We start from the raw sequence: 25,566 nt of genomic DNA, 5'->3' as shown, positions 1-25,566 counted from the left end.
TAAACGTATTCCGTAATTTCAGTAACTAGGTTTCTGAATAATCATGGCAGTTAATTAGTAGTAGTAGAAATGATGTATCTTAGGTCTCCAGCTGGCACGTCCCATTCGGATAATTGCAGTGGCTGACTAGCTCTGGTTAATTAATTAAGTGGTGATCGATCGAGCGCACAATTACGCGGTGAGTGACCATGAACAAGTCTTTATCAAATTAAACAGACCATTCGCTAATTAACCTAATTAGATGGATATATCCATTATTCCAAACAGTATATCTCTCTCTTGATTCCTTGAGACTTTTGAGGGTTCATAGTTCATACCTGCAACAACAACTGCGCGTAACACACACCACACGCCCAAGTACGCCCTCCCCCTCTAAACTGAGATTTGAGGCCCAAACTAATGTTATTAGCAAGTAGCTGATGCTAGCCGCTCCTTGCTATAAATACATGTGCTTTGCTAGTTAGCTTTTGCACAGATCAACACCGGCAACCGACTAACTCTGTCTGAAGGAAGCTAAGATTATTAATCAGTGAGTAGCTAGCCATGGCTGAGGAGAAGAAGCACCACCACCTGTTCCACCACAAGAAGGACGGGGAGGAGGAGAGCTCCGGCGTGGTGGACTACGACAAGGAGAAGAAGCACCACAAGCACCTCGAGCAGCTCGGCGGCCTCGGCGCCATCGCCGCCGGCGCCTACGCTCTCGTAAGTCATTAATTAGTACATTTGACCACCACTATCACAAGAAAATCGATTTTCGCAGACGTATATGTCCTCCCCCACTTTAACTAACCTATATGTTTTAGCCGCTTGAAAAAATCGATTATGTAGTGGTGAACTATGATCTAATGATAACTACCTAGCTATAGCTGATTAATTAAGAGATTATTAACGGAGAATTGATTTGTGGTACGTCGTTGCAGCACGAGAAGCACCAGGCGAAGAAGGACACGGAGAACGCGCACGGGCACAAGGTGAAGGAGGAGGTGGCGGCGGTGGCCGCGCTGGGCGCCGCCGGGTTCGCCTTCCACGAGCACCACGAGAAGAAGGACGCCAAGAAGCACGCCGCCGACCAGTACTAGATCGATCCCGATCGAATGAACGAAAGAACGAACGATTTATATGCTTAGTTACTTTTTCCCCATAATTACATGTACACGCATTCATGTGGTTGATGGCTTTGCTTCTTCTTGTTCGTCGTCGTCGTCGTCGTTGCTTGTACTTCGTTCGTGTTCATGTACATTTCTGTATCCGCACTGAGTATTAAATAAGTGCGTTTAAATTTGTGCTGCACACAGAAAATTTGGTTTCATTTCTTTTTTCTTCTTTCAAAAGAAGGGCGTAAGACACGGCTAAGCTTGTGAAATGTGCAATATCTCACATTCTCACCTAGGCTCTCCGGCCTATTAATTTGCATGGTTGAGAACTTAGAGATCAATCAATACGGCGCGTGTCATTTTCAACGGACTGAATTTGCATGCATGGCATGGCGCTAGCGATATACTGACTGTTATGGAATATTATTTTCGAACATAAATTCATTTCTTGTGAATCAATTAAGTCAGAGTAGAGATAAGATTTATTTCTCTTTTAAGACACCTCTATATACAATGTATAAGGACAGGGTAAGAAATTTAGCTGCTTCTACTCAAGAACGGATCAATACTTAAAAAAAGAGCTACACCCCATATCTATGTCTCTTCTCAACTCATGTAATGTTTGTGAGAGCAAAGAGAAGGACACGATCTAATACTGTAGGAGGAAAAGAATTCGGTGATCCACTATTAGGCGTGTTAATTTAAACACTGGCCAGGCACGGTTGGTGGATCGATTGTCGAACGATGGGCCGGATGGTGCCAGCAATGGGCCCCTGTAATACTAATGAATAAGCCACACAACCCACATATGAGATGTGATTGAGCTAATTCGTCTTGGCCCAAAAGAGACAAAATCCGCCCTTCGATCTTCAGTAGGTGTAAGTTCATGTAGGTCAATTTTTATCTTTCAACTAAAATACCAGATATAATGGATCCCTCAAATATTAAAACCGGTGTAATATAGGTCCCATGGCAGTACAGCGGGTGGTTTTGTCTGACGTGGCAATTTAAACAAGTCAACAGTGTTGAGTTAGCGTGGGTCCCACGTATCAGACCTCTTTCACCTCTATCCCTCTCTTCCTCCCTAGTTTCCATCTCAGCGGCGGCTGGTGAGGAGGACGGCGGGCTAGTGGCGGGTAGTGAGGCGAAGAGAAGACGAGAGGAACAACATGTCACCGGCATCAACGTTGGGATGCAGTCGGTGCAAAGGAGGAGGCGACGAGGATGGGAATGGCTTGTCAACCATCATCGTCGCCACGCTGACCAACGACCTCCCTCGGGAGGTTTTCCTCCTGCTCCCTACCGGCGCCAACCTCATCCGCTCCTCTCTTGTCTGCAGGCCCTTCCTCCGCGTCGCCTTCCTCCACCGCTTCCGCCGACTCCACGACCCCCTCCTCCTCGACTGCCTCATCCACCACCCCCGCCACACTGACCAGCTAGCCTCGGTGTTGGTCCCCTTCTCCCCCGCCGCCATCGTTGTTACTAGGGCTGGTGATGTCTGGGATGGCGACTTCTCCCTCTGCTTCCATCTCTGCGATGGTTGGTTGGGCGGCGGTGGCACTGGCGCCGTGGCGGTTCTTGGACTGTCACAATGGCCACGTCCTACTCACAGGAGCTCGTCATCGCCGACCCATTGGCTCCCCCCCCCTAATTGCTCAGCTTCGACACCATGGAGAAGAGGGAGGACGGCGGCATTGGACATTCTACCTGCTCACCATGCGCGGCTTCTGCGTCGAGGTGTAGGCTTGCACAGAGGGAAGACATCGCCTACATGCTGACATGGAATGCGGGTGGAGCTCGTCCATCTCCTTCCTCTTGGTGTCGCGGCGCCGATGGTGTACCGCGAGCTCCATCACGGCAACCCTCCTCGCCAACTCCGATGGCTGGGGCCTAGGGGCCCTCCTCCGGCCTCGGCTCTGGACTGCCACCGTCCTCCTCACCACCCGACGCCAGCTGTTGTCCTCCTCATAGGGGGGGTGAAGAGATAGAATTGAAGAGGTGACATGTGGGCTCACACTAACTCATCACTTTGGATTTGGGTAAATTTGCCAGATGGGACAAAACCACCCCGCTATTCTGTTATAGGATCTATATTGCACCGGTTTTGATACTTGAGGGACCCGTTATATCTGGTATTTCGATTAAAAGATGAAAATAGAACTCGCTAACAAGGTAAGGGACCTAAAATGAACTTATTCCTCTCCAGTAACGCAAGCACCACACGACAGAGTGAGCCCAGTGGACCACCACCGCTAGGGGGTGGGCAGAAAAATACCGAACCAAAAAGAACGAGACCGAGACCGAGAAATTCGGTCCTAGGTAGTGAAAAACCGAATTTTGTTCGGTCAATTCGGTTAGTCTCCTCGGGTAACCGAATAGACCGAATTATCAAAAAATGTCTAAATACAACCTCCAATCCACTATGTTTAATAGGATTAAACTCTAATTTTCACATCCCTACTTCTTCTAGGCATCCAACCTAATAAGAGTCTTTACTCATAAGTCCTTACGAATTTTTTTTGTGTGATTTTTGTGTTGAAATTTTCCATTATTTCTTTGCATATATGAAAATGTTATTGAATTTCGGTCAGGACCGAGACTGATACCGAAAAGACCGAGACCGAATTTGTCGTTCCTGACATTTTTTTTCACTGAAATTCGGTCTTCACTTTTCAAAGACCGAAAATACCGAAAGACCAAAGACCGAGACCGAAATTTTTGGTTAGACCGAATGCCCACCCCTAACCACCGCACTCAGTGCACGGGCCGATTAATCGTGTCAAAATTGATTAACTATTTTCTTCTGAAAAATAACGCCATAGGGAAGGATTTTTTACACTCCTATGAACTTTTTTACATTGCATAAATGATAGACGCGTACACCGCTGCACAATTGTGCGCACAGGACTACTGGTGATTGTGCATCGCAAATCCGTAACATTAAAGGTAATGTTTAACTTTAAGAAATGTGGCTATAAGGATTTTCATTAAATCCAAAACTAATGTCACCTTAGTACCATAAGTTAACGGAATTTCTATAAAACGTTCGATATTTTTCTCCCCAAAACTTCTAAATTTATGACCACTTGATGGCTTTGTGATCGTGCAACTATGAGGAAAAAAATTCGCAAACGCTCTTGTCCCTACCGCGATGACCAGTTTTGTTCAGTTATATGCAAAATTACGATAAAGTTTAGTTACAATGTTATTATACTTCAATTACGCTATAGTTATATTTAAATTTTATTAATATAATCATTTGAAAGATTTATAAAAGAAAATGTTCAATGTTGTATAGCTACTCCCAAGTTAAAACCTAGCTTTACTACTCTAATCATTCTAAAATATCTATTCATTCTAAAATATATCAGGAATTTTAGGGTTCGAAATTTATACCATAATATAATTATTATGTATTTTGGGGACGTTGAATCCAATACACAGAAATCCATATATTTTTAGCCATTTAGATATTTGGGAGGAGTATAGGCATTCAAAATTTAAAATTTTGATTGCATAGATGATTGAAAAGATGGTATTTTCTCTTAACCATATTATACTTGCAAACAACATAGAAATGCTTTTATTTTAGAACGAAGAGGTATATGAACTACCTCCGTCCTAAAGTTATTTGGGCAAAAACTCTCGTATTTTAAAACAGATATATTTTATTGATGCAGATTTCGGTAGTTTATTTCCTTCCGTGAAGAGAGATCACTGAAGTTATACTTCCGTGTTATCTAAAAACTAATTGACAAGGCCACAAGCTAGGTTTAAATTTTCGGAAAAATAAACACGATATTTCGTGGTTTCGATATGGGATGAAAGTAGATTCCGAGTGCAAATTGAAATGGTTTTTGAGAGTTCAAATTTCAAATAGTAAAATTTGACCCAAATTCAATAAAATAAAAAATCATACCGCTTTCAGTTAAAATCCAGTTCTCCATCGAAAAGTTGAACCTGGTCACATGCATCCTAACTCCTAACTCCATCCCTCCAAGCACATGATGGTTATTATCTCAGTTTCAAAATAAATTCATTTTTCACCCATCTAACACATCCTTACAAAATCAAAAACTATAATACCCCTACTTTATCAAACCTTAATACAGCTATTACTCTACCTCCAATACAGTTATTCCCTACTTTCACTAATTTTGATGCAATGATTGCTCTAAACATGAACTTATTTGGGACAAATGGAAAGAGCTAAGAGCCCCTTTGAATTGTAGGAATAAAAAACATAGAAATAGAAAAAACACAGGTTTTTATAAGAATGCAAGTGCAAAACAGAATATTGCAAAATACAATAAAAATATAGGAATGCCTATTTGATTGGACCGCCAAAAAACACAGGAATTAGATGAAAGAGATAGACTCAAAGAAAAATTTCAAGAGGTTGGAGCTCTTACTAATTTTCCTCTAAAATCTTTATAGAATTATTCATTCCATAGAAATTTCAAAGGATAGGATATGATTTAATCTTTTGTTCAAAGGCAAAAATTTTCAATAGAATTATAATCCTTTAAAATTTTTATGTTTTCCCTACAAATAAAAGGAGCTCTAAAATCAGACTTATTATGGGATGGAGGAAATAGAAGTCAGCACTACTCCCTCTGTCCCATTTTAAACGTAGCCACGAGTTTTCGTGTCCAAGTTTGATCGTCCATCTTATTTAAAAAACTTTTAGAAAAAATTAAAAAAACACAAGTCACACATCATAAAGTACTATTTATGTCTTATCATCTAATAACAATAAAAATACTAATCATAAAAAATTATAAATAAAAGAGGGCTGCTGCAAAACGGTATTCTGTTGCAACGGGATAGATATATTAACTATTCTCTTGCACGAGTATCACATGTATCAGGTCCTAGGTATCACAGGTACCGGGTAACAGGTATCACAGGTATCATGTACCATGCAGCTGGTACCACAACAGGTATCATGTATTGTCTTATAGAAGAGTATCTCGTTCCAACGGGATACCGTTGTCTAGGTTTTCTGTAAATAAAAAGATGATCAAAGTTGGAGACTGAAACTCATGGTTGTGTTGGGACGGAAGGAGTATTAAACAAGACGATGCAATGATTTTGTTTTGTCCGTCCGATTACAAGCGCATTATTACCATGGTAATCCTCACACCCGCATCATGGCACCATGATTGAGTCCCTTTTCAGGCAGCTTCTTCTCCCGTGTCCGCCTCTCTTCTCACACGCCGGCTTCCATCCGATCGTGTATACATCAATCGTAACAAATGTACTAATTTGACGATACTCCGCGGGCTTAATAATTAATCCCTCTGTCCTAAAATATAGCAATTTGAGAGTGGATAGAACATATCCTAGTCCAATGAACTGTCCAGATTCATTGGACTCGAATATATTACATCCAGTCATAGATTGCTATATTTTGGAACAGATGTAGTAGGAGTTTTTGCATTGCAATTGGCCTGAAGCCATAGACCGTCGTCATGTTTGGCACAACTCCAGCTCTAGCTGTTGTTATTGGATCTGGAGCTTAACCGAACAGTTTTAGACTACTTTCAGCACCTAAAATAGAGTAAGAGCGAAGCTGAGTGTAGCACTTTCATAAAATAAACAAGTGATGTGAAGCTGGATTTTAGCTGCTCCACAATTCTACTCAAGACCCACTCTTGGAACTAAGGCTCTGTTTAGTTCCCAAAAACTTTTTCTCAAAAACATCACATCGAATGTTTGGATACATGTATGAAGTATTAAATATAAATAAATTAAAAAAAACTAATTGTACAGTTAGAGAGGAAATCGCGAGACGAATCTTTTGAGCCTAATTAGTCCATGATTAGCCATAAGTGCTACAGTAACCCATATGTGCTAATGATGGATTAACTAGGCTCAAAAGATTCGTCTCGCGGTTTCTAGGCGAGTTATGAAATTAGTTTTTTCATTCGTGTCCGAAAACCCCTTCCGACGTCCGGTCAAACGTCTGATGTGACACCCAAAATTTTTTTTTTCGCGAACTAAAAAGGCTCTAAATTTTAGAGTTGTAGCTCTACCCACGGTTGATGACTGATGAGACAGCCGAGTTGACAGTTGACAGCGGCGGTGCGCGTGCCGGCCATTGATGTCGCAATTATCGGGCCCCAAAAGCGTCGTCCTCGTACTCCACGCGCGCATCGGAATCCCACGCCTCTGCCTGCCTTGGGTCCCAACTCCCAATCACACCCAATCACCCAACCCAAAAAGTTGAATCCATTCCAACCGCGAGCACTGCACCATCTCCGCCCCCCGTCTCCTTGTCTGCGTCGTCACACTCCCACACTCACACACACCTCTCGATTCATTATTGATTGATTAATTACTCGGTCACTGCAATCCAGGAGAGATTAGAGATTAGTGTAGCCGCTCCTAAGAGCAAGCACAATAGCAAACTATAAATCAGCTATAAATAAATATCAAGAAGAGAGAAAAGCAGTGGGTTATAGATTTATGGCCAGCTACAGCACAGACTCCAACAAACATAATAACAGGTGGTACAATGTAATAATAATGTAGTATACTATTTATATGTAACTATTGTATAGATTAACTATTAGAGCAAGTTCAATAGTATAGCCAACTATCAGCTCCAAAACAATAGTCAATACATACAATAGTTACCTACTACACTATTGATATTTGGTCCCACATGTCATACCCACATTTCGTCTCGTAATTCGTGCTGCAGCTGGCTACAAATCTGTGGCTCGCTGCTCTTCTCTTTTATCTTTTATCTTCTCGAAATGTGTCTATAGTTGGCTTATAGTCTACTATTTTTACCTGCTCTTAAGTTAACTATAGTTAATTTGTGTTAGTAGTTGGCTATCCTATTAAACTTTGCTCTAATTCACATGGAGACGAAGAAGATGATCTACCGATGCGGGTCACTCAGATCAGCGAATCCAGGCCGCCGATTAACATAACCCTTCTGCCCATCATGACGGCCAGAAAGTCGCAAAAGGTGTCACCTCTCTCCCTCGCTTTTGTTAGTTTGCTACAGGATTTACTTGCTCGGCTGATAGCACACTCTGCCCATTGGGCTTTGGCCCTTTCCCTTTTTTTTTTTTCTCTCTTTCTCCTTTGCTTGCTTTTCAGCCTGTACACCAATACATCCACGCACACAAGTCGCTGCGGTGTAGTGAAGCGCAGTGCATGCGCCCCACCACCTCCTGCCTCCCTCCCTCCCTCCTCCTTACTTGCTTACATTGCCGCCACCGCCACCTCACAGTCTCACACTGCCATTGCCGGAGAGGAGGAGGAGGAGGAGAAGAAGAAGAAGGAGAGCACGAGGTGACGAGACGAGGCGGCAATGGCGGCGGCTGCGGCATTGTGCGGCGTCGCGTTGCTGCTGCTGCTGCTGGCCATCGAGGTACGTTACGTGCATAGGGTTGGTGGTGACAGGTGATCGCGATCGATCACGTAGTAGCAGCGCGAGCTGACTTGCTTTTTGGGCGACGTGTTTGTTGCTCAGGTGAGCGGTGGCGGCGGCGGCTACGGCGAGGAGGAGAAGGTGCCGCTGTCGGCGGTCATCGTGCCGGACCCTTCCCCGGAGCTGCGGGAGCCCACGTCGCCGTCGCCGTCGCTGGCGCCCTCGCCGACGCCGGTGTCGGGAGCCGGCGGCGGCGGCGGCGGCGACGACGACATGCGGCCCAGGCTGCCGACGGAGCGGTGGCGACGTGGGAGTGGGAGTGGGCGTGGCGAGGAGCGACACACCGGCGGCGGCGGCGGCAGCCACCACGCGCACGGGCACGGGCACGCCCACGCCCACGCCCACGCCGCGGCGCCATCGCCGTCCTCATCGTGGGCACCAGCGCGCGCCCCGTCCCCCGCCGCCTCGTCGGCGTCGGCGGCGGCGCCGGACCCTGCGGCCCCGGGGCAGAGCGGCGGCACGGCGTTCATCACGAGCAGCCCCGCCGTGCCCGTCCCGCGCGGCGTCACCGACACGGCCACCATCCTCCCCATGCCCACGCCCGGTGACAAGCACCAGGTACGAGTACAAGCTATGTCTGCCATGCCATGCAATGCATCTCTCCTCTTCTCCTTCTTTCTGCCAATCCTTTTGCCCTTTCTATTTCTCTCTCTTTCACTTTTTTTTTTTGGTATACAGTATAGCTTTCGAAATGGCACCAAAGTTTTGAGCATCTTTTTAACTCACCCTTTTTGCAGTCTTCCGATCCACATTTGCTGAATTCCAAACACCATTCAAGTTTTTCTTTCTTTTTTTTTATTTTGAACAACTAAGTTTTTCTTTCAAATGTAGGCGTATACGTTTGCCTGGTTGCTGAATTTGTGTGTGTTTTAATTTGCAGGAAGTGGGGGCAGCAGCTGCTTCTGCTCGAGCCGGTATGGCACCGGTTGTGGTTGGGCTCATCACCATGATGGCGTCTTTCTGGGCATTACGCTAGTTGTTCTTTATCTATAGTAGCAGCAGCAGCCGTAGTGAGGGTAGTAGTAGCAGAAGAGAGTATCAGTGATAAAAGCTTCTTTGTTTATGTATGTCCTTTCACTCATCTCAGTTTGTCTTTCTGCTCTGATCATCTGTAAACAAAGCTCGCCTTCCTTTACCTACATGGCCACGTTCTTGTCTTCCTTTTTCCGGATTAGCAATGCGCACTCGCAGTAGTCACAGAGAGGAACTAAAAGTTGGGTGTGGTTGTGGCTGCTTTGAGAGAAAGCAAAAGCATTTGCATGGTACTAGTGCTCACTTCACAGTATATACTGAATCCCTGCCGGTATAGTTCTCACCACTCAATTGCACAAACAGCAGTTGGCACATGCGCGCGCTTTCTACTTCATGTCATGGGGAATTCGGTAAACTAGAACGCATTTGGTAATTGATTTTTTCATGCACTCAATGTATTATTAGAGTATCTCTAACAGAGTTTTTAAATGGTTCTTCAAGTCAAAATTGAACAATTTTAATCAAAATCCGGTCTCCAACAGCCTTCGATGGTCAAGCCATCCGGCTAACCAAATTGCTTCCTTACTTGCCAAACTTGGAGAGCCATTTTGCCTTGCCATCCGTGAACCCCACCACTACATCCCATCTCCTGTCTCTCGCATAGGCCTCCGACGTCTCTCTATCAATAGCGTTGCAAGATCCACGGCTTGCGAGGAGCGAGCAGGGTTAGAGCTCCGGCCGACGACGAGCCAGAGCATGCGCACGTACCTTGAAGCGGATGGAAATGCGGTTGACAACAAGGCCGACCACGTTGAGGACAAGGTAGTGGGTGAGTGCGGAGACATCGCAGAGGACGGACATGATGAATTGAGTAGTCAAGAAGAGAGTAGAGGCTGACATATGGATCATGTTATATTTCGAATAAGATGATTGTTAGAGTGAGAGTAACAAGTCTGACTTATCAAATCAGTTGGAGAGCTAGCTATACGGGTGTTTGGTGAACCTGATATAGGTAAGTTGTTGGAGACTTGGAGTTGCTCTCAGTGAATAGGACTAAGAATAGTCCCAGTGCAAGGCACTATCGGTGTTTTTTCATATTCCTGTCACCTGAATACCACTAGTACTCAATTTCGCGTGAACAAGTCTAAAACAACTTTACATTTAGAGGAAGTAATGGACAGATCAAACTATAGCAGCAACCCAATGGGCAATGGTGGGCACCTATCAGCTTCAGTATTAGTACTCACTCGACAGTCGACACTCTACAGCAAAACAAAGTAGTAATAGGAAGAAGAATGATCAATCAATTCGGTCACGGACGCCGGGCGGGCCGGGTGGATGGGGCGCGTGGGCGGAGCAATGAGCCCATTTGTTCATACAAAGGTGCGGCCGCATTACTGGTGCTAAAGTCCACACACAACATCACCGCCGAATAAATTCGGCAGTAAATGATGTTTGTTTGGGCTGAATTCGTTGATTGGTTGGGCCGCCAGGCCGGCCATAGGCGCCCCAGCTCGAACCATGTTAAAACTGAATTAAATATCAACACCGCTTATGTGTTCTTTTTTTCTGTTTTGTTTTGGGCGTGAAAGAACAAAGGAAGTTTTGTTAGAATGATACTTCTTCCATCATTTGACATGTAGAATCTGGTAAGAAATTTGAGACATTAACTTCTCAATTACTTAGTTTTTTTATAAAAAAAATGTATGTGTATATTTACCTTGAGAAGTTGTATGATGGTCAAAATTTTAAAAGTTTGATTGAATCCTATCTTAGACATGTAAATTATTTTATGACCGGATGGAGTGGACTTTCAAAACTTTGAGTCAATAACTTCTCAAATACTTAGTTATAAATAAATTGTACTCCTATGTGTCTATGTGCCTTGAACAGTTCTACTATTTCTCGTCCAAATAAAATTCTATCTGTTTTAATATATACTCCCTCCATTTCATATTATAAGGCGTTTGATATTTTTCCTAATCAAACTTTGTTAAGTTTAATCAAATTCATAGAAAAATTTAGCAACATTTAAAATATTAAATTAGTTTAATTAAATCGAGCATTAAATATATTTTTATAATATGTTTGTCTTGTGTTAAAAATACTTATATATTTTTCTATAATCTTATTCAAACTTAAAGAAGTTTGACTAGAAAAAAATCAAACGACTTATAATATGAAACGGAGGGAGTAAAACTTATTGTCAAAATTTTAAAAGTTTGACCAAATTTTCTTAGACTTGGAGATTAAATATTTATGACTGGATGAAGTATTTTTGTTATTAAAAGAAAAGGAGACGTGTTATTTTGAGGCTTTGGAAGCATAATCCAGACTAGCACATTTTTTTTAGATAAACCAGACTAACACATAAATTGGAAGTCCAATCAACACATCTCTAAAATAATATAGAGCTAGTTGCTAAATACTAAATAGTGCATACAACTGGGTTTGTATGTCTAAATTGAAGTTAGGCTATAAATTTGTAGGATGGTACATGCATGATGCGTGCCAAGTTGCCAACCATGCTCTCAATCACCAAATTTCTCAGTTTGTTCACAATTGTTTCAGCAACAATTAAGGGTGCACGAAGCTCCTAAATTAGAAGCATCTACTTCACTCTGGAGTAGTAGTATTTTCTAATGACAAAGCTTCAACTAAAAACTCATGCACTTTCCTGGATAAGAACGAGCTGTTCTCCACAGAGTGCCCTGCTCCCAGATTCTTGCCTAAGTACTCCTACTGTGTAATTTCAGCATTCACACGCTCCAAATCACAAGCAGTATACTGAAATGTTCAATAAACTGAATACAGATTGATAAACTCACCTAGGACACAAAACACAAAAAGGAAAGAGTACCAAAACTCTCAAATATCTGTGCAAGCAAGCACGATATATTTCAAACAATCTCAGACAATTCAAATGTGCATCCAGGCAGTTTCAAACAATCTCAGAAACAAGAGAAAGGGAACAAAACAAATATGCCTTGAGAGTTCAGAAAACGCTGAACTCGCGGAAGCAGAAGCGCAGAGGCGTCAGTTTTCATCAGGCGCCGCTGGAGCTGAAACATCACCAGCAGCTTCTTCCTTGCTCCTCTCCTCCTCATCATCAGCTGATGATGATGGTGGTGGTGGTGTTGATGATGCCGCGGCGGCAACCTGAACCGAGCCAGGATCCACGCGCTTCTCCTCTTCCGCTACCTCCTGCGCGCCGCCGCCGCCGCCTTCTTGGCCAGCTTCTGCTTCCGCTGCTTCTCCGGTTGTCTCTTGCTCGGACGCCGCAGGCGAGGAGGGATCAACCACGGTGACTTGCACTTGCTCCACTGCAGCTGCTGCTGCGGTTTCCTCTGCTTCTTCTCCCGCTGCTTGTTGCTCGGGCGCCACAGGCGAGGGCTCAACCACAGTGACTTGCTCCTCTTCTGCTTCTGCTGCTGCAGCTGTTTCTTCTTCTTCTTCTTCTTCTTCTCCGACGGCTGCGCCTTGCTCGGGCGCCGCAGGCGAGGTCTCAACCGCCATGACTTGCTCCTCTTCTGCTGCTGCTGCTGCTGTTTCCTTTTCTTCTTCTTCTTCTCCGGCTGCGACTTGCTCGGACGTCGCAGGCGAGGGCTCAACCACCTCGGCTTTCTCCTCTTCTGCTGCTGCTGCTGCTATTCCAGATTCAGCAGCGGCAGCCGGAGATTCAGTTTCCACGGCCTTGGTTGCCTCTGCACTTGGAGCTGGAGCCGTCTCTGATCCCTCGCTCTCTGCATCCTGCGAGAAGAAGAAGAAGAAGAAATCTCAAGCTCAAGCTTGCTACTGACGCACAACGAAACGGGCAGAAACCGAGCTGTTGCTTACCTCCTTGAGCAAGTCGCTGAGAGACCTCCGGCGACCGGCTTCAGCCGCCTCGCTCTCCACGGCGACCGCCACCACCGCCGCCGCCGCCGGAGCCTCGTCGACGTTCTTCTCCTTCTCCTCAGCGGCCGGCGACGGCGACGGCGCCACGGCGGCGTCCTCCTTGACCACCGGCGCCTCGCCGCCCTTCACCTTGAGGTCCCCGGGCTTCGTCGCGCACGCCCCCATTGCTGTGCTCCCAAGAACCAAACCACCACACCAGCAGCTAGCTCACCGGAGACAAGGGAGACGACTAGACTAATGACAACTCCGACGATGTGATAATCACGGAGCTTTAGGCGTGCATATGTACTCCAGCGAATGTGCTTTAGCTGGTGCTATCATCGAGAAATGCAGAGTTTTTTTTTCTTCTTTTTGGGTCTCTCCGACAAATCAGACGCCATGGCCGGGGGCACAGGACCCAGGAAAACCTCAATAAACAAAAGTCGCATCACACACGCTATATTCCTTAAACCTTATGGTCCATATCATATTACTGGCAGTACAGCGAAAATCTGCACACCATGGAGTATAATACAGTGGTTACATGTACGACAGTATACGTACATGATTGCAAGAAATAAGATGATTGGCAGTGTGCAAAGCCGTTACAACCAATCCATACTCGAATTATTCCTGGGCCTTTTTCATCTCTGGAGTCTGATGATGGATGGCATTGGCATGCAAGGCCAGTCGTACATACATGTCGGACCTGAGTTGCATCATCAGTCGCTAGAATTAACAAAGCACTGCTCTCTCCTCCGTCCCATTTTAAGCGCAGTAATAAGTTTCTATGTCCAACTTTAATCATCCAATTAAATTTTCTTAGAAAAAAATTTAAAAAAACATAAGTCACCTATAAGTACTATTCATGATTTATCATCTAATAGCAATAAAAATGCTAATCATAAAAAAAAATTAAATAAGACGAACGATTAAAATTGAACATAAATAATTAGTTGTGCTTAAGATAGGACGAAGGGACTATTAGCAAGCACACACGCTTCATCCATGTCCATGGCAGGGTTTCCCTTTAGAAAGCTGCTATACGTACGATTATTTGCGTACGATATTTGTAAGATGTAACGTTTGCCAGCCAAATCCCATGGCATTTTCTGGCCGTTTCTAACAAAGCAACACATGACATCCACAATCTGTTAGCAATCATATGATGATCGTCCATATAAATCGTACATATAGTATTTTCCTTTCCGTTTATCATCGGTTACCATATAGTTATCGCAGTAACCATGACTTACCATCGGTGCGGTAATGGTAAGTGCCCAGTAACCTTAACAAATTTATAAAACGTTAAATGAAAATTTAAAATTTTCTCATTGTTCAACATGGTTGCCATGCTTATCGCTGGTAATGGACACCTTCTGAACACTTTTGCTCATCCAAATAGACTCAAAATTTGTACGAATTATGGGAAAAAGAAAATGCCCCAAGCCAAGATCCGAATCATTTCGGACGTTACGGAGTGCGCCTCAACTTTGGGACGAGGCAGCCCGGTTGGTAGGCTTTTCTCCTCACTCTACTTCTACTTGTTCCAGTTCGTCCTCCAACTGCTGCCCTGCTTCTGCTGGGCATCTGCAGGACAAATCACCAGAATTAACTGACACACAACACACCTGGGTTCATGTGCTCCCCTTGAGCTTTCGCATATGAAAAAACAACAGCAACAAAAAAAAATTGGTGCCTTTCCTCCGTGTTTTTATTCTGCCAAACCAACGTCGCATTCGTGTGTGGTGCTCCATGGGACCTTTTTCTGGCAATGTGATGGCCAAGTGGCTTCCAATTGTTAAAATCTTCCTCCCAATCATGCGCCTGCACCAGCATTCCAGCAGGTCTCCTGTCTGAAAGAATGGTCTTTGTGATTCCTTTGCTCCACAGGATCATTGAATCATTGATGCAAATGGGTATATATAATATACTATGTGAATGCATCATTCGTGCCTGTATTTTCTTTTTGGAAAATGATCACTCTCATGACTCTAATTTGCTGCTGTGGTAGTAGTAGTTGTTGACAGGAAAGTCATTTATCTTGGTAACAATCATGAGCAGCTTGTTTCTCAGCTTGCACTATTCAGTTTCAGTCAACAGCAAACAGAACTGAAAATAAAAACCTGGGGGACTCAGCTTCCTCTTTCAACTGATGATGATATGATTCACAAATTACAATGGTGTGAGGTAATTTACCAATTCAAGAATTTCTCAGACTTTGCTGGGCATATCACACTTACCTTACATGGCTGGAGAAAACAGCCAAGAATTTCTCAAGCTTGCTGGACGTATCACACTTACCTTACATGGTTGGAGAAAACAGCCGCAGTTGGAACGGAAAGGTGCCACCTGTTCATCAGTTTTCACTGAAACCAGGCATTCTGTCCACCACATCAGAAACCAGAATGGGATTATTATTATTACACAAAAAGACCACAATCGCATCAACAAGATGCCACAATCTGACCACACACATAGAAAACAATACTGGTACAATACAACTAGATTAGTGTTAATTTAGAATGGGAGAAGAGCTGTAGTCCACCAGTTGCCACAAATGCAGAACCTGCATAAATGGTAGTAGCTTATAGAGCTGAATTGCGGATACTGGTTGCCTTGCATGCTAATTCAGAAATATGGTTGATATAAGGATAGGAGTAGAAACTGATAATATCCTAAGCATCTGTGAAACACTTCTCGGCGACTTTCAACCACCTTAAATAAAACCAACCTGGAAAGTATGGTGAAGATAGACTTACTGATGTTCCACAAGTGCATTGTCGTATTGAGCCATGGCCTCATGTTATCACTCATCACACACCATCTGCACAGGCCATGACAGAGCCCCAACAAATTCCATCCAAAGTAATAAGAGCAGCAAAATAAAAGTAAACAATTTGAAGAAAAAAGACTCAGAGGTCAATAGCAACACACAAACAACTGCAGAAAGTTAACAGCAGGCATGTACAAGGACGGCTTAAACATTTATCATTTGAAAGGCCAACTAGTACCAAGTTTAAACACTTAACAACTGGAATAGCCATTCACTTGACCGATTGCAGTTAGCTAAGGTAAAATTCAAACAGGGACACAGATCAATGTATATATAAGACCCTAAATCTGCAAGCTCCTGCAAAAGACAAAAGGATCACCAGCAACTCTAACCATTTCTAGTTCTATCATTCCAAGGCTTCAATCACTAAAAATCTTCTTTGGTTTGATACCCATCTCTATTTCTTTAAGCTTCAGCTCCAATTCCAACCGCTCATTCTCCAGTTTCATCTTTTCATTCTCCAGTCTCATCTTCTCCAATTCCCTGTCCTTCTCCTTGCTGAACCTCAGCCACTTGAAATGCTTCTGCTCAATTTTCAGCATCTGAGCTTTGATCTTCAGGCGGCGTTTTTCAAGTCGAATATCACGCATACCAGGGGTAGAGGGACTCTTTTCAGCAGTTGGACCACCAGATCCCTCAGAGAGCATTTTGTTCATGTCAATAACAGCAACTTCTGACAGATTAGACCCAAAATGCGTCTCCTCCTGATCATGCTTCAGCCTCTTGGCACCATGAATTCCATGGTGATGATCTTCAGCGCTGACCTCCAGATCATCGAATTCTTCATCTTCGTCGTCATTGTCAGAAAAATCCTCATCATCATACCCAAACGGGTTCTTCTTTGCATGCTCCTCTCCACTCCTAAGCGCCAAACGCAATGACTTCTGAAGGGCGGGATCATCAAACAGACACATTTTGTTCCTGTTATGGTACGAGCACATCTCCTCATAGTGCAGATGCTTTGAGTTCAGGTGCTTCCTAGCCTCCTCTTTGAGCTTTCCCGAGAGCCGCATCCCTTCAAGAAGCTCGGGGTGCTCGACGACCTGGCACGCCGTTCCCCGGCCAAGGATCTCGGTCATCCTCTTGTACCTCTTGTTGAGATCGTTGAACTTGTCCTCGCACTGCTGCGGCGACACCGGGAAGCCCCTCTCGGTCATCGCCGCGGAGACGAGCCTCCACTTCCCCTTCCTCTTCAGCATGGCGTGCTTCCTCCTCGCGGCGCTGCCCGTGCCGTAGTCCATGTCGACGTCCTCGTCGATGTAGGCCACGGCGGACACCAGCAGCTTGACCATGCCACTGATCCACTTCACCCGGTGCCACTGGGAGGCCTCCTTACCGCTGCCGCCGCCGCCACCATGGTGGTGGCCGTCATCCACGTCCTCCTCGTCGCTCGGCGAGGTCTTGACCACATTGCCCAAATCCAGCATCGGGTTCCCGCGGACGGGGACCATGCCCTGGTGGTGGTGGAGGTGCGGATCCTGGGCGAAGTGGAACGGCGGCGGCGGCTGCATCGTCGCCTCCAGATCGAAGGCGCCGACGCCGCCGCCATGGCCATGGACAAGGGCTCCTCTCGGCGGCAAATTCCCCTCCATCTCTCCCACTGAGCTCCCTCCCTCCCTCACTCTTTCCCCCACAAATTCCAAAGAGAAGCTCACACGAACCGCGCCTAAAAACCTCAAGCGGCCTCCGCGAAATCCGCCCAAAAGACGCGGCTTTTCTTCAACCGTTTGCTGCAGAAAGGCAGAAACGGCCGAAGATTACAGCTTTTTCTCCTCCTTGGTGATGAAGGGGTGCACTCCACCGGAACGAACGGATGGCAGCTGTTGCAATCTGCAGCACGGCAAGAAGCCAGTAGAGGCGACGCCAAGAACAGCCACAAAAAAAACAAAAAACAAAAAAGGGTTGGCACCGGAATAGTGTTGGGGGGAAGGAATCCACCGCGTGACAAAAATCAACCCGAAATCAGATCATACCACGAGAGATTTCAACCTCCTCGCAGAATCAAGAAGCAGCCTGAAATGCGATGCGAGCGCTCGAGCACAGGAGGAGGAGGGGGTGGTAATCTTGGTGGGAACAAAAGCGGCGGTAATGGCGAATCTAAGCGAGGGATTGCTGCAAGATTTCTCCTCCTCTCTCGCTCTTCTCCCCCCCTGGGGCTCTGGCTGGTTGGTGGCAACTGGAAACAAACAAACAAACACAGAGAAAGGAAGAACGCGGAGCAATAAAGTTTGCAACTAAAATACGCACAAAAGATGTTGGTAAAAACCAAGATATTTTCAAGATTGCACCAAAAAGGGGATAAAAGATAAATAAACAAACTAGGCCAGAGAAAATCGACATGGATTTTTATATTATGGTTCTCTTCTAAAACTTATTTTATAAACAAGCCTTAAAAGTTATGGACCTATAGTTTATCGTCGGCGAGCTTGGTGCCGAGATTTCATGTGTTGTGTCAGATACGTTGGAGCCAAAGCCGGTGGTGATGCAAACATGGTAAAGGGGTCGGTGTCAGGTTGCTTGGCGCCGATGTCGAGCTAGTGCCGGCGAGGGCCGAGCTTCAAGACTGTGTGGTCAGAGGCCGAGCTTGGGACGAAGGGAATGGATGTCGACGCGGACCACCAACTGGACGACCATCGCTAGCGGCGATGCTAGCCACTTGCCTTTCTCCTCCATGAGCATGCCAATGTGATTTGACGCAAATGATTTTGATTTTAACTGCATCCTCATTGAGTATGTCCACTAAGATTGGCACCTTCGTGGTTTGCAATAATGCGGCCTTCGCGTCGAACCCCTCAACATGTGACGTAAAGGGGCCAAGAAGCAAGATCAATATTTGGTCACATACTGGTAAACGGCGGTAAGGGAACACAACTCTTAGAGTACACGTCTAGTAACGAAGGACTAGCTACCGTGAGATGTTGCACTCTCTTATGTCTACCTGGTGCACAGTGTCACGGGATCTACCATGGGCTCAAGCTAGATCGGGTATGTCGGCACCGCCTTGTTGAAGTCGGCCATCATCTTCCTCAGCTCGTCATGCTGCTTCCCTCCGTGATAACACTCTCTCGTGGCCCATTTTTTTGGTAAGGGGATAACTCTCGCTTTGATCGAGTGCGACGTTTGCGACGTGGCTACTAACTAGAACAAGTACAGGACGATGTCGTACCAACCATGACGTGCCGTTGATGATCCCTGCAATGCAAACTAGAGAACACTATAAGAACAAGATAATGCAATCTAAATATTGCGAATAGGTGACTAAGCACAAATAAATAGTTGCGATTGAAGTGGTAGATCTAATCCCGGCAAATCACCAACTATTGGGGGCTCTGAACCTATAATCGCTGACTAATCGAGTGAGGGACTAGAGACAAGTTGAATGACACTTGGCAAAAATTCAACTAAACAAAACTTAATTGTTCTAGAGGGTGTACATAGGCATTTATAGATAAAACTAGAGCTAGGGTTAAGTGCTAATTCGTGGAGGTGGAGGGAGACACTTTCGAGATGGGTCTAGTCTATTACAAAGCCTAAGCCCCCAAGTTCGGTTTCAGCAATAACATTATCTTGTTTTAACGATTCCCGTTGACTCAATATGATTTTGGATATGAGATAAGATGCGTTTGAAAGGTGACGAGGTATGTTTTCCATCAAGTCCAAGATCACCTAAATAGGAGTTAGCATGAAGGTGCTAGGTTCGTTTGAAGTCAGTACTGTCTCCAGAGACCGAAATGGACTCGGACTCGGAATTATCATTGTAACGTGTAAAATTGCGTGTGTATCCGAGGAAGTGATGTCCTCATCACTCCGTCCCTCGCTACAGAGTCCTCCAGCTCTGGGAAGAAGTACGGTACAAAGGCGTCCATCGACGAAATGCCGCCCACGCTGTTTCAAAGCTTGGCCTCCGCCTGCACCAGCTCAATGTCGATGCCAAACAGGAACAGCCCGACGATAACACCTTGGAACATCAACGCTAACATCTCCAGCATACGCACATGTATCATCGCGCCAACCTCGCTAACACCGAGCTAGGGATCCGTACCCGAATCGGTTTCCTTAGGGTCTACTCCCTCTGTCCCTTTAAACTTGACATTCTAGCTTCTGGTGAGAGTACCAAGACAATGTAAAAATAACCTGTACTGCCCCTATACTTCTATCATTACTACACCTTCATGTCTGCTGGTTTGGGGTGAGAGAGCAGTGAGTGGTGTGGCAGAACGTCAGACTAGCTGAGCTCTGGCAGAGTAGGTCTGAACTACGAAGACAGGCTCCCAGCGACACTCTTTGCGGGACATTGCTTCAGCGCTAAAACGACCTCCTTTTCGGGACGGAAGGAGTATTTATGAAATGGGTATTGCAGAAGGACCATAGTGTAAAAGATCCAGTAAAGTCGAGGAGGGGTCCGTAGGCAAGTTGGAGAGGAGGGTGACGTGTGGGATTCGGTGCAGAGCACTTGGCGCCGCCGCGCCGGCCGCGCCGAGAGAGGGCGCGCACGGCGCACACACGCGCGGACCCCGCCGCGCGCAGGTAGAGAGAGACGGCTTCTCCTTGGCCGGGCGCGGTGGCGCTGACGCCGGCGATGAATTGACCGCCGGTTCATGGGGGCTCATTGAACCGGGCCGGACCGGCCACTGCTTCTGCAGGAGATTTCCATCTCTTTTCTTTTCTTTTTCTCTCCTTTTTTTTATTTTCATCATAATTTTCTTCTCCGTATATGCGAGTGGAGTGGACGCCTGCAGGAGGAGGCAAACGAGGCGTCGTTTTCGGCTGATCTCACCAGCTTCGTTTTCCTCCTCTAATTTAATCCCTTTTCTCTTAAAAAAATCACTCTCTTCTTTTGTTCTTCTTCTCTCCCTCTCTCTAACATGGACTAGGTTTATTTGGTTAGGTAGATGGTGGTGGTACGAGGCTGCAGTAACAAAGATGGTTATGGCTGACACCAACTGGAACTTGTATTTTTAGGATTCCACCATATCTTTAATTAATCTTCTTCAGCTAACCAAATCAAATGTTGGCCGGACTGTTCGTGCGTGTGGCTGGCGTCGTCTTCTTCGTGCCGCTGCTGCTTTGTCCTTGGAGTCAAAACACAAAACATGCGTGCATGCAAGTACTACTACTAATTACATGAGCACTTCGGCTCTGATTAATTAAAGAATAGACGAGTAGTAAAAAAATGGTTGTTCTAGAGAGAGCCAGTAGAAGAAAATGGCGTGTGGCGACCATGCATGAATCATGATGGGGTTAATAGCCCATGTGCGCACGGAAAACCAACCCTTGCTTCTGGGGGCTCGATTAGTTTTGGGGATTATCCCTGTCTTTTTCAACGACACCTTCTTTTCAGTCGTCGGCATGGCTTGTGATTAATTGTGATTAAGTACAAAGCTCCTATACCTAACAATGACTGTACTTTTAAGTTCATTGCCTATTGAGCACGTACGTACCCAAGGCTGGACCAGATGCGTCAGCACTAAATCATTTTACTGTGTGATAGCTGCGTCAGCTCACAACACGCAAAGGGCAACCTGAATTCTTCTTCTTCTTCTTCTTCTTCAGGTTTCTTTTCTTCGATTTCTTTTCCTACATCAGTGTTAGGCATGTCATCAGTGACTAAATAAGCCATTTGCCCAGCTATAAACACTTGCAGATTCAAAGGTTGGTCTCTCAAAATGGAGAGATGACAAAGGTTGGTCCCTAACACAAAGATCGACGGACGTGCTTGTTGATGCTTCTTGCATTTTCAGATTGATCCGTGCTGTTCCCTGTCAGGAGCTTGTTAATTAATCTTCGCTCGTGCCCCTTTTCCTCAGATTATTCCTGCTCCAAGTTCCGAGAGGGAGAAAAGAACTGGATGGATATAAATCTCGATCGTCAGCTAGTCTGTAGACTGTAGCGTGGATTAGAACAATAGAGCTTGCAAGTGTGCTTCTGCCGGAAAATATTTTTAACCAGCCAATGTTTCAGGATAAAGTTGTGCTACATATGACTGTAGCTGCATGCTCTGGATTAAAGTAGTGCAGAGGGAACATTATGTCGTCATGTACCCATGTGAGGTTATAGTCAACAATAATAAATAACATAAGCGCTTAAACATACTCCCTCCGATTCATATCATATGTCGCTTAAACGTACTCACTCGTAAAAACATTGTGGTTACCGCAAGATATATTATGGTTTTAAAAACTAAAAAGATTACCGTACGTGATAACCGCGATAACCGTGCGGTTACTGCACGGTTTTGTAAACCTTCTTAGTTGTGGTTTTGTAAAACACACTATTGCATAAACGATTTTTCTAAATGAGAACCCTTTAGGTTCCAAGTGGACCATAACTGCTTGCACCTACCAAAAATCGTTTCCTGAGAAACAATTCATGGGCCGCATGTGAAAAAACATTATGATTGGCCGCTTGCAAAATTAGATTTATGTTTTCAAACGGACCTCTTAAGCGGTTGCATGCAAAAATACATTTTCCTCCTCACTTACCCATTAGCCTGTCCACCTCCTCTTTTTCCTTCCTTCTCAATAACTTTGTTTCCATTTCAATTTCCTTCTCCCCCTCCTCCACTTTCCCCTCTTCCTCTTTCCTCCACTTCCCGATTGGCACATGGGAGAGACGACAACCTCGGGGGCAGGTGGTGCCGGCACACGGAGACAGCCGCCGGCTCGGGGGCGCATGGATCCGGCGGCCTTGGGCGGATCCACAACCTTCGCTCTTGCGAGCGACAATGGCGGCCTTGGACTGGGTGGATCCGCAGCTAGCACCCATAGGAGTGGCAGATCTGCCCAGTCCGGGGATGCCGGAGCGGTTATGGCGGTGACGATGATAACGATGGCGGTGGCGGCTGCGATGACGATGACGGCTTCAGGAGCTAGGGTTTGGGGATGAACAGGGGAGCTGAGGTTTCAAATTTGTTTTTTAGAATTTTTATTATTTTCGCATGCAGTCGGCATAAGTGACCCATGCGAAAATCCAATTTTTCCATGCGGTTGCACTGCCCGCATGAAAAAAGCTGATTTTCGCTCACATCTGGGTGAATGCGGTTGTTCTGCTCGCATGGAAAAATCAGTTTTAGCCGTATGCAAAAATTCTTTTTGCACTAGTCAATTATTGGTCAATCGGTTAATCTTGTTTTGGTCAATTTTTTTGAAACAATTACTAAATTTTATAAAAAAAATATTAGCATCATCCATAACACCAAATTAGTTTTTATTAAATCTAACATTTAATATATTTTGATAATATATATTTTTCATCATAATTCAAAAGGACTTATGATGTAAAATGGAGGGAGTAGTGAATAGTAGTAGTATTGAACTGTTGTTGATTTATGGTTTCCTCCCTTGAAGTCCATGCTTTCGCAGTTGCACTAGCTACTGCTGCGCATGGCAAAAAAATATAGAGGAAATCCCCTATATAACTCTAAAATTTTACCCAATCATTTCCATGCCTTCGAGTTTTGCTCATTTCCTTATATCCCGAATTTCAGTTTGGATCCCTTCATACCATTTTCATTAATTGACCGTTAAATTCATATAAAAAAATCATTTTTGTCCTTGGGTATAAAGAAACATATATATTTATGGGGTATATTGTTGAAGGGTAAAAAGTTGTTGCATGAGATTTTTATATCTGTGAGTTTGTTATGTGAGATATTATTTATGGGATAAATTATTTGTAGATATAACATACAGAATTAATATTTATTTATTAGTTATTAAAAATTATTTATGTGGCATATAAATAGATTTGTCTTATACATATAAAATTATTATTTTTTGAACTTTGACCAAGCTTATAAAAATGAAACAATATTTATAACACAAAACAAACAAATTATCAAAATATATTCAATGTCCTATTTAATGAAGCAATGTCACATTTAGTGAAACTAATTTGATGTTTCTTTACTTGAAAAACTAATTTGATGTTGTGGATGTTGATAATTTTTTTTTCCTATAAACTTAATCAAACATAAAGGAATTTGATCAGAAAAAAAAATCAAAATGACTTATAATATGAAACAGAGGAAGTATAATAAGTCTAGAGGCCATTATAGCTTTTTGGGTTTATGATTTCCAACATCTGGAGCCAACTTGAAATGCGCATCTCAACTTGTTTCGTTCAAACATTCATTTGAAATTAACGTCATATTAATTTCCCTCGACTTGTCATCGAGTTACGAAATCGTCCTCCAACCACAAAACCGGATATATGACATCCCTCAACTTACAAAACCGTTCACTTTAGATCCTTCGCTGGTTTTAACCCCGGTTTCGTCCGACGTGGCGACTGAGTCAGCATATGACCAAACGTGGGCCCCACATGTCAGTAAGCCATGCGATCACCTCTCTCTTTCTCCCACCTTCTCTCCCTTCTTTCTCTTCTCTCCCTTACTCCTCTATCTCACTCTTCCGGTCTTCCCCGGGCAAGCTGGCCGGCAGGGCGGGGCGGGGCGAGGCGGGACGGGACGGGAGGAGGGCGGCAGCGGGCAGCGATGGCCGACGCGGCAGCGGCGGCGGCCGGCGACGGGCGGCACAGGAGAAGGAGAGCCAGCGGCTCAGTGGCGGACAACGACGGGTAGCGTGGAAGAATGAGAGGCAGCGGCTCTTCCTACCGCCTCAACGGCGCCATCCACTCCTCCCTCCTCCGCTGCATCCTCCCATTCTCCCTATCTGGCAGTTCGTCCCGACGGTGCGGGTGTCGTATCGGCAGATGCACTTGAACATATACTCCACGTGGATGCATATGCAGTGGAAGCCTCCGGAGTTTGCGCGCACGTCGGGGAGCACGACGAGCAATGTGGCCATCGCGCTCACCAGGCTCAGCGGCCGCACCGCGGTGCTCGGCAAGGTCGGTGACCTCTGGTACCGCCGCTTCCCCTTTTCCCGCGTCATGGCCGCTGCCGCCGCCGCCGCGTCGCCGGCCGCCGTCGCTCTCATCCTCTCCCGCTTCGCCCCGCCATTTCCTCCCCACCCGCCGCCCGGCCTCCCAGAGAATAGAGAAAGAGAGAGGATGGGAAAGAGAGAGGGTACGTGGCATCCTGGCATGTGGGCCCACGTGGGTCCCATGCTGACTCAGCCGCCACGTCGGATAAAACCGGGGCCAAAACCAATGAAGGACCTAAAGTGAACGGTTTTTGAAGGTTGAGGGATACCATATATCTGGTTTTGCAGTTTGGGATGATTTCGTAACTCGATGACAAGTTGAGGGACCTTCGATGTACTTTTTCCCAGCTCAAAATAGCGGTGGGAATCGGTTCGGCCCCGCCGCCATGATCTGCACCATCCCCAAGCCCAATAAATGGGCCCATGAAGCACTTGTCATCACCCACGGGGGAA

The 25,566-nt window shown here is 45.2% G+C and overlaps 4 protein-coding genes across 4 annotated transcripts; 2 read left to right on the top strand and 2 right to left on the bottom strand.

Moving 5' to 3' along the window:
- Positions 1–326: 326 nt before the first annotated feature.
- Positions 327–1,290, top strand: LOC127764773 (abscisic stress-ripening protein 1-like). The gene is made up of 2 exons (XM_052289687.1): positions 327–702; positions 921–1,290. The coding sequence occupies exons 1-2, from the start codon at positions 544–546 to the stop codon at positions 1,077–1,079; spliced, it is 318 nt and encodes a 105-aa protein (XP_052145647.1). The 5' UTR covers positions 327–543; the 3' UTR covers positions 1,080–1,290.
- A 6,896-nt stretch (positions 1,291–8,186) lies between these two features.
- LOC127761856 (uncharacterized) lies at positions 8,187–9,677 on the top strand. Its single transcript, XM_052286188.1, has 3 exons — positions 8,187–8,484; positions 8,587–9,102; positions 9,425–9,677. The coding sequence occupies exons 1-3, from the start codon at positions 8,425–8,427 to the stop codon at positions 9,518–9,520; spliced, it is 672 nt and encodes a 223-aa protein (XP_052142148.1). The 5' UTR covers positions 8,187–8,424; the 3' UTR covers positions 9,521–9,677.
- A 2,597-nt stretch (positions 9,678–12,274) lies between these two features.
- On the bottom strand, positions 12,275–13,812 carry LOC127761641 (uncharacterized). Its single transcript, XM_052285965.1, has 2 exons — positions 13,354–13,812; positions 12,275–13,266 (listed from the first exon to the last, which is right to left on the bottom strand). The coding sequence occupies exons 1-2, from the start codon at positions 13,576–13,578 to the stop codon at positions 12,553–12,555; spliced, it is 939 nt and encodes a 312-aa protein (XP_052141925.1). The 5' UTR covers positions 13,579–13,812; the 3' UTR covers positions 12,275–12,552.
- A 2,546-nt stretch (positions 13,813–16,358) lies between these two features.
- On the bottom strand, positions 16,359–18,477 carry LOC127764213 (uncharacterized). The gene is made up of 2 exons (XM_052289066.1): positions 18,202–18,477; positions 16,359–18,058 (listed from the first exon to the last, which is right to left on the bottom strand). The coding sequence occupies exon 2, from the start codon at positions 17,818–17,820 to the stop codon at positions 16,588–16,590; it is 1,233 nt and encodes a 410-aa protein (XP_052145026.1). The 5' UTR covers positions 17,821–18,058; positions 18,202–18,477; the 3' UTR covers positions 16,359–16,587.
- Positions 18,478–25,566: the final 7,089 nt, after the last annotated feature.

Source organism: Oryza glaberrima, chromosome 2 (assembly GCF_000147395.1).
Source record: "Oryza glaberrima chromosome 2, OglaRS2, whole genome shotgun sequence".
NCBI lineage: Eukaryota > Viridiplantae > Streptophyta > Magnoliopsida > Poales > Poaceae > Oryza > Oryza glaberrima.
The sequence above is the reverse complement of the archived record's forward strand: the minus strand, read 5'-3'. Positions and strand labels throughout refer to the sequence as shown.